The sequence below is a fragment of the Meles meles genome, chromosome 9 (assembly GCF_922984935.1).
Source record: "Meles meles chromosome 9, mMelMel3.1 paternal haplotype, whole genome shotgun sequence".
In the NCBI taxonomy this organism is placed as follows: Eukaryota; Metazoa; Chordata; class Mammalia; order Carnivora; family Mustelidae; genus Meles; species Meles meles.
Window position 1 is genome coordinate 57,120,137 of NC_060074.1, and position 12,515 is coordinate 57,132,651.

The 12,515-nt window shown below is 35.1% G+C and overlaps 1 protein-coding gene across 12 annotated transcripts in view; it reads right to left on the bottom strand.

The window, feature by feature from the left end:
- Window positions 1–12,515, bottom strand: part of BAZ2B (bromodomain adjacent to zinc finger domain 2B) — a 421,364-nt gene that overhangs the window by 47,583 nt on the left and 361,266 nt on the right. For all 12 annotated transcript variants that reach the window (XM_046018124.1, XM_046018127.1, XM_046018129.1 and 9 more), the window contains 5 exons: window positions 9,546–9,686; window positions 6,930–7,184; window positions 5,727–5,941; window positions 4,726–4,800; window positions 3,321–3,564 (listed from right to left, as the gene is read on the bottom strand). In XM_046018124.1, coding sequence (XP_045874080.1) covers window positions 3,321–3,564; window positions 4,726–4,800; window positions 5,727–5,941; window positions 6,930–7,184; window positions 9,546–9,686 — 930 coding nt within the window. The remainder of the gene's footprint in view (window positions 1–3,320; window positions 3,565–4,725; window positions 4,801–5,726; window positions 5,942–6,929; window positions 7,185–9,545; window positions 9,687–12,515) is intronic.

Genomic DNA, 12,515 nt, shown 5'->3' on the forward strand with positions numbered 1-12,515 from the left:
AGTACATTATGAAATAATTAATTTTTGCAAGGAATCTCAATGTAGTCTCCTTTTCAGATTGATATTCAAAAGAAGTAAAGCTCATTCTAGCAATTTTTATCATTTTGGTTTAAAATATAACATGGGAAAGAGTTTATGAAAACATTTTGCATTTATGCTATTTTCACTTAAGAGAATTGTATGACCATGACCTTGTTAAGTTCCTCCACATTATCCAGATTCAGTAATTTATCACTGGTTTTGATTAGGTATTATTTTCATACATTCTATCAATGAATTCATCCTTCTAAGTCTTCTATCCTTTTTTATCCAGGAGTACTTAGTTGATGTAGTAAAGGAAAAGAATTCTTTTTTGAGGGATGCCTAGGTGGTTTAGTTGGTTGGTCGTCTGCCTTTGGCTCAGGTCATGATCCTGTGGTCCTGGGGTCAAGTCTCCTATTGGGTTCCTTGCTCAGCAGGGAACCTGCTTCTCCCTCTGCCTGCCACTCCCCCTGCTTGTGCCCGAGCACTCTCTCTCTATGACAAGTGAACAAATACAATCTTTAAAAAACATTTAAAAAAAAAAAGGAGAGAATTATCCCTCAACTTCCTTAGGTAAATACTCCCGGAATTGAGGACAGAGGAATGACTGACAGTATATTGTCTTTTGAGTATCATTTTTCAGGCTTATAAGTATCTTTAGCATTCTTTTCTGGTAAAAAGTGAACTTCAACCTTTATTTCCCTTTTATACATGTCTATTTCTGTGGCTTATGGTAGCTTGCATTAAACACACACACACACACACACACACACACACAAAACCCTCGATGCCCTTGTCTTCTTCCCTGTAGCCTACTCTTCAAAGCTAGCCCCTCTACCTTGATTGAATACCCTCCAAAATCTTTAGGGACCTTATACCATTAATTATTCTCTTTGTCTCTTTAATCTTCAACCCCCCCTCTCTTATTTTTTTGACTCCCTTCACCCAAAAATCACCTCATGTCTTTCACAGCTGAAAAATCCTTGGTCTTCGTCTACTTCTAGGAACTAACTACCCTTTCTTCTGAGGCACCATGCTTAAAGCAGTCATTTTCACTTTCTCACTTCTTATTTTTCTCACTCATAGCCTGCCTTCCACTCCTGCCCCTCTAACGAAACTGTGCTGGCACTGGTTACCAATGAGTCCATATTGCCAAATTCAGCAAACACTTTCAGTCCTCATTACACGAGATTCCTACTGCCTTGATACTATCATTGTCTCCTTTTTGAAATGTTTTGTGTTTTCTTGATTTTTATTACTACACAAGTAGAAAGGAGCTAACATTGTGGGACTGACTGCTATCGTTTGAAAGCCTTGCTCTTAAGATTGGCCCTTGGTGTCTGGGAACTTGGATTTTAAAGGATTTCCTTCACTATGATAAGACTGGCTCACTAAATTGTGCTATCAATGTGGTTCGTTCATACTTTTCTTCTGGGAGTCTGGAATTTTGGCCCATGCTATGCAAGGGGTGCCCTTGTGACCATTCCCCTAGTTAAAACTCTGGGCACCAAGTCTCTAATGGGCTCTCCTAGTATACAACATTTCACATATGTCACAACTTACTGCTGGAAGAAATAAGCTCATCCTGTGTCACTCCCTAGGAAAAGACTCTTAGAAGGTTGAGCCTGGTTTCCTCTGGATTTTGGCCCATAAGCCTTTTCGGTTTGTGCTTTGTTTCTTTTTGCTATAAGAATTCATGGACATACTATAACTAGATTCTGAATTCTCTGAGTTCTCCTACTGAGTCACTGACTCTGGAGGTGGTCTTGGGGACCCCTGACCCACTACAGGAATCTCCTACCTTTCAATTTCTTCTTCAGCAAAAAGTCTTGTGAGCTCTTAAATATCGGTGTTCCCTGGGGTTCCGACTTCAGTCCACTACTTTATACACTAAATCAATCCCCCGTGTACGTGTTAATAACCTCTGTATCTATATTTTCAAGACTGACAATTTCTTCAGGCTTCAGATTCTTAAATCCAACTGACTGCTGAACTTCTGCATGGGTACTTCAAACTCAACAGTTCTAAAATAAGGCTGCCGTCATTTCCTATCTTCCACTATCTGTTTTCTCCCCAATCCTCCCCTACCATCTATTTAATCTGCTCCTCCTGATTTCTCTGTCTCAGTAATGGCAACAATAGATGCAGTCTCCCAAGCCAGATAGTTGGGAGTCAATCCTACCCATCCATCAACCTACACAGCACATCTTCAAATACTACTCATTCTTCCCACTATTTATTGAATCCTTTCCTCCTTCATCCCAACTACCATTAGCCTAGTTTCAGATGCCTCACAACTCATCTCAACTATTGCACTATCTCCGACTGATCTTCCCACCTCTGATCTTGCCCTACCCAAATCTGTTTCTATCTTCTGCAGAATTGCTATAGTAAGTCACTTAAAACTGAAGTCTGACCATGTGATTACCTTACTTAAAATCCTTCAGTAGCTTCCTATCACCAAGGAAGTCTAAAACCCTAATACACAGCTGTGTTGGATATGAGGCTCTCCAGTAACACTGGAGCACCTACTAATTCCCTTAAAGCACATTGTGGTTTCAGGCTTCTATGTCTCGCTCATGCTGTTCTCTCTGCCTGGAACACTTTTCTGTGGATTCTTCCCCAGGTCAACATGCAGCCCAACTAGCCCAATTAGCTCAGCTAATGAGTTCAGAAAGACTTTGTGAGAATTTATTACTCAAAAAGGTCAAATGCCCTTCCTTTGTACTTGCCTAGCACATTGTAAATACTGCTATCAAATCAGTGAACACTTAACACATTACATTTTCTTATTTCAAATATTCCTCAGTGAGAGTGTAAATTGAGAGGGGACTTCCACAGTGCCTTACTCATCTTTGTTCAAAAGTGCCCAAAGGTAGGCACATAATAAATTGGTATTTAGAAAATCTACCAATCTCACTAAATCTGACAACACTTTTAGGACATGAAGGACCATGCAAATGTAAGACATTATGTTACCAGAATAAAGAGAATACCTGAAGTTAAGACTCTGCATAGTTCTCTGGAGAATGCTCAAGTTATTATATAAAAAGAAAAACTTCATTTCTCTTATTCGGTATAAGTGCCTTCTATGGGTAGGCATTATATTCAATATCTACTTAATTATCACAAAAAAACTTTAGGAGGTGAATAACAATGAGTTTTCAGATGAAGAATCTGAAGCAAATAATTGTCCAAATGAAGTTCAAACACAAATTCATCTGACTCCAAATTCTCTATTATTTTCCAATATGTTATGCAGTCTCAGTTAAGTTTAAAATCAACCTAAATTTGATTACCTCATCTTCACAGATATCAGTCTTCTTTCCTTTTTTGTCTTCTTTATCTTCTTCATCCTCATCATCTTCATCAGCTTGGTCATCACTATCATCATCGTCATCATCATCAAAATCACTGTCTCCCCCCTTCCTTCTTCGTTTGCGTCCTGGTGTGGGTGTGCCCAATGGATGCTGTTCTTCTCCAAGATCAATGCCACCTGAAGTGTCTCTTTTGCCTGTTTTCTTAGCATGAATGATTCTGAGCCTTTAAATGTGAAAAGAATGATGATGTGGTAAAGTCTTTTCTCTGTACTTTTTAGAAAGCATAACATTTTTTAAAAAGATTTATTTATTTGAGAGAGAGAGAGAGCACAAGCAGGGGGAGGGCAGGGGGAGAAGCAGGCCCATCGCAGGATCCTGAAGGCAGTCGCTTAACTGACAGAGCCCCTCAGGCACCCCTTGATTTTTTTTTTTTTTTTTTTTTGAGAGAGAGAGAGATGGAGTGTGAAATTGGGTGGGGGAAGCAGAGGGAGAGGGAGAAAGAATCTCAAGCAGGCTCCATATCTAGCGCATAGCCCAACCCAGGACTTGATCTCATGACCCTGAGATCATGACCTGATCTGAAATCAAAAATCCGATGTTTAACTGATTGAGCCACCCAGGCACCTCAAAGAGCACAACATGAGTTTTAACCAAAAATACCTTATGGTATTTTTGTCAATAAAGAATAAATCAATGATAATAAAAATTAGAATTAAGAAGTTTAACAAACATGTTTCCAGAAATTATAGAATGTATTAACTTTCAAGAATTATTTAGGATACCTCTTTGGAATTAGAACATATTTAAAAAAGTAAAACTTAGAAGTCTGGAAAGATTAACTCTAGCAATGGCCAAGTGATGATTTCTGATCTTATACTACCAGACTGAATAAATTTCAATGCAAATTACCATAAAGAAATTATCCTCTTAACATAGAAGTTGAATAATTTCAGCATTGTATTTCCTGGCAGGAAGCTAATTAAGTTTTAATGCTGAATACATTTGGATATGTTAGACCCTCTGTAAAAGCAAACTTTAATTAGAAAGCAATTAAAAAAGGTGGTAATTCCAAACAGATTCTGTTTATGACAAAAGTAACCTGATAGCAACAACAATCTTAGAAAATGTGATTACTCGACTTCTTTGAAATAAAGAAGATAAATGGTCTGTTTTCTAAGTTTGAAGAATATGAGTTCAATGAAATCTCAGTATAACTTTTGTCCACTGCAAATTCTGACCCTGAGTTTCATTAATTTCATATCTCATCCTTATTAAGCTTTACTTTTCTAATTCTAAGACAAAATAAGTTTGCAATTTGTATGCTTTATAGCGGAACTTGTACAAAGGAAAAACAGTAAACTGATTTTAATAAAACAAGACTTACTTGCGAAGTTTACCTTCTACTACCCATTTATCTCGCCTCAAGTTTGACATATAATCAATGTTCTTATCAATTTCACTGTCAATGCAAAAATTGGAAGACATAAATTAATCCATTATGCAATACATTAGTTTGGTAATAAGCAAATTGATGCAGTTTTGGTAAGTACAAATGATGACTGTTTATGAATAGCAAAACAACTGAAAAGTATATTAATATATTATCATATCTTAGAGATATATAGAAAACTTGAAATGTCCAGTAATGGTAGAAATGCATAGCTCTAAAATATTTGAATCAAACCTTTTCCTACAAAGGGTTAAAAGTAACATATTTAAATCTGTAATATAACAAATAACAAGAACAAGGTGGACATGGGTTTGTTCATCAAATCTTGAAATACTAAAGAACTTACTTTGACTCTTAAATGAGATTAATTTTTTAAAAAAGTACAAATTAATAAATAAACTAAAAATATTAATCTTACATTAGTATATAATATAATAAAAAGTAGAATTATCCAATTCTAGGAATGGCTACTAAGGAAAATCAGGTAGTCATCTATCATTGAAAGACGTCAAAAAAAGAAAAATTCTGGATTTTTCAGTTTTGGTACTCTATTGTATAAATAAAGCAAGTCACAAAGACTGTATACAGTATAATCCAAATTTTTGTTTCAACAGACGGCAAAGAAATACATTAAAATATTATTAGCAGTAGTCACCTCTGAATGGTGAAATCAAGTACAAATTTTAAAAGATTTTTAAAATCTTTTTTAAGGGGCTCGATCCCAGGATTTGGGATCATGACCTGAGCCGATCGAAGGCAGAGGCTTTAACCCACTGAGCCACCCAGGCGCCCCATCAAGTACAATTTTAATTTTTTTTTTTTTTTTTGTGGTAGTCTGTTACTTCAAAATTTTCTATAAGGAGTTTGTATTATTTTGTGATTAGACAAATTCAAAACAGAAAACAATCACCAAAAAGGTCTGGGTATATGCTTACCTCACCACACTCTTACTGCATGCCAGTTCATTGATCAGGAAAGCCAAGACTGAGGCTTTCTGTGCTGGAGTATGAGCCTGAAAAGCTTTGGTTTTCAGGCTTTCAGTAAGTTCAGTTTGTCCACAATGGGCTTCCATAAAAATCTGCAAAATCTCAGAAACATTGTCTCGATTCACGCCAACATTCAGCAAATGTTCTCCAAGAGCTGTTTTGGCCTATAAAAATTTGACATTTTAATCAGTATTGATCATAACCATTCATGACATAAAAATAATACAATTTTAAAATATGGATATTAAATAATCTAGATATTACTGGCAAGGACTTTATTCATATTTTTGATGGAGTGGAGGTTAAAAATAGGCAACAGATGATAGTCAAGTTTTTAAGTACTTGTAATCCTTCTATTCCTTCTTCAAGCCCCTGGTTAAAAGTTAGGCAGGGAGAATAGTATGTAATTCATGGGTAGAAATAGTCTATCACACTTTCCTTGACTATAGAGACTATCCTAAGCTTTTCCAGGCTTTATCTACTACCAGTAGTGGTGGGGCTAGTTTCAAGAGCACTACTACTGTGCTCTGGCTCTCTATGTCATGGGTGCTACTGCCTGCTATAGTGAATGAATAGAGAGATGGAAGAGAAATTAACAGATACATCTGGAAGCTTCTCACTCTACAATATTATCTACAGCAAAGCTGACCAAAATGTGTAGCTTAGTTGAAATTAAGATAAATTCGAACTTACTGGGTATCTACGTTAAGAGTCTTAATGTGCTGGTCTGTAGATGCTTTGATTAGCCTCAGTTATTCACAGTGATTCAGAGAGAACACAGTATACTTTCAGAAGGCACACGTAAGTTCTAACTGCTTCATGAATTATGTTAATAATCATCATCATAATCATAATATCACATGGGTAATAATAATCTAATATCATATGGGCATTTCTTTAAATTTGGTCTTTGCTGACAGCTAGAGGAAAATAGTAATTTGGGAATGATCTATATTCCTTAGGCTTTATGAACCAGGTTTTTCTAGGTTTGTACCAATTTAAGTACAAACTGAAGCTGATCTACATTTGACTTGGTCAGACATATAGAAAAAAATTGGATCAGTCTATGCAGTCTTCTGCTAATATGCTAAAAGCCAGCTAACAATGCATTGATAGTTCAAATTCAAAAAAATTTATAGATATGTTTTTTACCTTGTATCCTGTAATTAGACCTGGATCACATACAGCAGCTGAGAGGAGCCTCACAAGCAAGTCTTGTACTTCACCCATGCTGTCCCCTATATTTAGTAATCCCTCTTGAAGAACACTCAGGTTTGGAACATCAATATTCACATCAAAGCCCAAAACTTTACCAAAGTTTCGTAAGAACTGCACCACCATGAGACAGTCTGAAAATGTACTTCCAGAGAGAACAAGTCCTGGAATACGAGGCAACTCTGGCAAAGGCTGCACATAAAACAAAATAATAAATAATTTTAGAGCCATGATTTTGTATCTTCTGAAGTACAAGAAGTTGCTGTCTTTCTTTGTCCTGCATCACAGTAGTGATTTTCCCTCTGGATTATAAATTCCCTGGGGGCATTTCTACAACCCCATGGTATTAAGTACAGACAGCTCTCGAATGCAAGTAATCAACAATAAATTTTGGTTGAACCCAACATGAACTTAGAGAAATCTAAGCTTATTTTAAAAGAGAATGCTAATTTTAATTAATTTACATATTGATAAAATTGGCTTATATGGCTGGAGCTAATAATTAGATAACATAAGAAACATTTCAAAAGTACCATGCCATGGACATACTTAGCAAAGTACTGATTTCTTTTAATGATGGAGACCGATTTATATCACAAAGTACTTGGGGAGCTCAGAAACTAACAGTATGCATCTGTGGGCTGTTTGGTTGGGCACAGTGGCATTTTTGGCTGATGAATGTGGACAAATTACTAGGTCAACATGATCAGAACCCATGACCCTATCAAGAACCCAGTTATACTGCAACTAACAGCCTTTAGGTTTCCTGTACATAGCAAAACATTAATACAGAGTCAGTTTTAAAATTAGAAAGCTGTCTCTTTTGCTCCTTCTCAAATATGTTCACATATTAACATTTTAATGGCTGAGCTATAGTACTAGTTGTCATAAACATTTAAAAAATTAAGTAAATAGGTAATCTAAATTAAAAATATTTTTTCTACACGAATGGGATTTAATAATTGTATCTTAAATTTTGTGGAAAGAAATGTGACTTGTAAATATTTCTATTTCTCTGAATTTGTCTTGTTCAAAAATGTTCTCCTACTCTTTACTTACTGAAATAACTAATCAAATACTTTTCCTACAATATTGTATGGTAACACAGAACTATGGATATTAGCTGATATCATACAAATCTTTTATGTTCCGTTTGAAAACCATTTAATTCAGAGATCTTCCTGAACCCTATCATATGCAGACATTTCCATATGACTCGAAAAATGTATAGAACAAAACTAACAAAAATAAGGCTTAAAATGAACATACATTTGATACAGTGTATATGGATTTAAATAAAAATAAAAGATGCAAGGAAATAAAGCTCATTTAGGATTAAAAAGTATTTACTCACTATGAGGCTTTAATAAGTGTGTTAACTAACATATATGCCCTTTCTAGGCTTAGGACATTTTAAACATCCAATTGCCTAAAACTAGCATTATACTTTCATTTGTATTTAAAAGCATTTATGCTAAGTAACTAAATAGAATATTAATATAATTAAATCCTCACTGGAGTATTAAAAGTTTGCCTTAAGTACTTTAGAAAAGAGCTTACACAGATTAAGACACACTCATTATTTGTATTTCAGATAAATATAACTTATAAGTAAATATAGATGCTATTTATCAAGTATAATAATATATCGTTGAGACAGTATCATAGAGATAATATGCAGCATCAGTATAATTTTCTAGAAATACCATTTTCTTAGCGTCAAACATAAAAGATTTCTACTTGTCAGTATATGAAATCATGCCAGATACCAATATTATTTGGCTCTTTCCAAATTTCTACTTTTCTGTATTTTAGCCACATTACATATCTGTGAAGCATGATGGAAGGGAAAACACATATGAAGTACTTTGGCTGGATATACTTCTTGGCTTTCAAGATGATAAATAGTATGGACTCTGGAATTTAACAGACTGGAGACTTAATCCACGTTGCCACTTATTAGCAGTGTAATACTGGGCAAGTTCTTCAACCTCTTTGTGTCTCAGTTTTCCCATCTGTAAATGGGCATAAATACCAGTTCCGCAGGACTATGGTGAGGATTAAATGAGAGAATTCATCGAAAGCACTTAGCATAGTGCCTGGTATGTAGTAAACATACTCAAGAAAAGTTAGCTACAATCACTAAAGCACTGAAGGAAGTTGTCGATTATAAACCTTCACTTATTTAAATACCTACAGGTGTGTGGTGAGGAGTTAGAGCTTTCTGTACCCAAATGCCTGGGAGGAACAAATGACATATAGAAATTCTATCCACTTCTCTAATTCATCTTTGCAGATTTCCTCAGTATTTCTACTTCAATTTAAAAAGGTTTACAGTGCTCCACTTATGTATTAAATAGTGTTATTATTGGCATAGGAGCTCTAAAGAGGTTTATTGGTGGCCGTCCAGGAAAGGCAGACAGACCTTGACTTGGAAACCCACTGCTCTGGTTAAAAATGAAAGGCTTTTGTAATGGCAACTCTGGCAAAGGAATCAGGTGAGACACAGGAAAAATTAAAGTTATTAATGAAATGTTTCACATGATAAATTACCTTTTGGTCTGCTAAGCACATATCTTCATTAGGCTTCTTTAGTTCCTTTGCCATTTCTAATTCTAATCTTCTTTGCTCTAGTTTACGTTCTTTATTTAATCTTTTCTCATCACGTTTTTCTTGCTTCAACCGTTCTTTTTCCTTAAAAAGAAAACCAAGTTCAACAGTCTCTTTAATCATTGTATGTGTTTGAAAAACTTCCAGTTAAAATTTTAAAAAGTTATCAAAAGGTTATTATTTCCATGAACAGAATTCTCTTAGGATATTTAGGAATAGACTTAGAAACATAGAAACATACATAGAAACAATGACTTATTTTCACCTTTGAATTTTAAAATAATTTTATGACTATGTGTGTGTGTTTGTATTATCAATATTAGATTCAACTCAGATTATTCCATTGTTCAAAATTTATTCAATCCTTCCCCAGGTTACAAGATGAGAATAAAATACTTATTAACAAAAGCAGATATATAAAATGCACATGGGTAATTAAATATTTATAAAATACAGTTAGCTAGTATTAACACAAACTTTTGCGTAACTCCATCCAGGAAGCAAGGGAGGATTTACAGCATGAAAGTGGAAACAACATGCTTGAATTTGCAAAAGTAGTTCTTTCAATTAGCTAGTCTTAAGATAGCACCTGTGATGAGACCAAAATACTATTTACCTCTATAAACAACATTTTAGAGAATATAAAATGGATTCTGAAGGCAATTCCAAAAGCATTCAAAAAATATTTTCTGGGGGCGCCTGGGTGGCTCAGTGGGTTAAGCCGCTGCCTTCGGCTCAGGTCATGATCTTGGGATCCTGGGATCGAGTCCCGCATCAGGCTCTCTGCTCAGCAGGGAGCCTGCTTCCCTCTCTCTCTCTCTCTCTCTCTCTCTGTGCCTGCCTCTCTATCTACTTGTGATCTCTCTCTCTGTCAAATAAATAAATAAAAATTTTTTTAAAAAAAATATTTTCTGTAATGGCAGCAAGATGGAAATAGTTGTCCTGTCTCCCTGTTAAAGGGGACAACATTCTATTGGAAGTCAAGATTTTCTACGATAATATTAGTGTCATACTTTATTGCCAGACCTCAAATACAATTCTTACTCAGATGAGAAATAATAGTGGAATCAACAGCCATTCTAACCTATTACCTCACACATCTGAGACAAAAATGATGGATTTACTTTTTTTAAATTTTTAAAAATATTTTATTTATTTATTTATTTATTTGTTTGTTTGTTTATTTATTTATTTATCAGAGAGAGAGAGAGAGAGAGAGAGTGCACACAAGCAGGCAGAGTGGCAGGCAGAGGCAGAGAGAGAAGCAGACTCCCTGCCGAGCAAGGAGCCTGTTGGGGGGCTCAATCCCAGGACCCTGGGATCATGACCTGAGCCAAAGGCAGTGGCTTAATTGACTGAGCCACCCAAATGATGGGTTTACTTTTATAAACCTGGTCATATCTCTTCATTAACTAAAAATCTTTCAATTTTCTTTATTTTTATCAAAACAAAGTCCAACTCCTTACTTCTGAATTCAAAACTTCTCTCTTTTTTTTTATCTTATCTCCCAGTTTTGTATTCTATGTAGATTTAGTCAAGCTATTTGCTATTCCTGATGTACATCTTGTTTCCTCACATTGGTGCACTCCAAGCAGAAAGGTCAGTACTCCACCTTAATCTTATTTAAACACTACCACTTCCTCCCTAGTACCAATTTTTCTTAATTCTTATAGCTCTAACCTATAATTTGAACATTGCACTCACTGCTTTGTTTTATACACACACACACACACACACACATTAGCATTTTTGCCCATATTCTAGCTATCCCTGTTTCAATTACTATGGCTAAGACAGCATCCTAACTGCTGTGGGAGGGCATGCCACAGGGGAGACACAGAGGAGAGGATATACCAGGCAGAGTAGAGAAAGCACAGTGTATTTGAGAAATTGCTACTAGTGTCAAGACTGGAGTGGAGGTTGCAGGTTGAATAGTTGCTGAATATTATGATACAGAGCCAGAGGTCAGGTCATGAGAGCCTTTTTACATGATATGCTCACATCACTGCTCATTTTTATACAACCTCTAAATTTCTGGGTTACTGATTCATACAGACATTAGGGTGGAAAATGATTCAGAAGCTCTATTGTGAGACTACTGACATCAAAAAAGTGCTATAATTAATCTTATTGATTATAAACTAAAAGCAGTTTCTGAGAGTTTAATGACATAAAATATACACAATTAACATGCAACATTCCTACAATGCAGTATAGATTTTCAAACAAAATTATCATTGGTAGGACATTTTTTCCCCAAATCCAGAATTGGATTTTCAATTAATAAATACATTAATGTTGCTCTAAGAATTTTTCCAAGGAAGAGAAAATATTTTGGTCACTCACCAGAATAATGAATTACAATCACCACAGAAAAAACAAATGTCTCTTATAGATTTCGAAGTAGCTGGTATAAATTTTTCTACCATATAGGACTAACTCAGAATTCTTAATGATGTTCATTATAATATTTACAAAAAAAACTGAGACTATTATTCACTAAAAACTGTTGAAAATGGTTACCATTTCTTTTCAAAAAGAGAGAAAAAATAATGTGACACTAATGCTCTCTTCACTTTGCCAACTTCACTTTGATGGCAATCTGGGGGTACATAATACTTCAACCATATGCAGACAGTGAGTTAGAGTGCATTTAATGTCATGAGGTAAATATGGCTTATATTCTTGGATACCATTTTTAGCTAGTGATAGGCAATATTTTTTCCAGTTAAAAGCATGGTTATCATATGGCATGGAGAGTAAAATGACATCAATTTTTAGGATAAAATGGAGATTTCCAAGAAATCTTAGAAATTTTTAGGACCTTTATTACTTAAAGACAAGCATCCATTCTTGTCTTGAAATATTAGGTATACTTTGAAGGAAACATGAGGTCTCTAAATGTAGTAAATT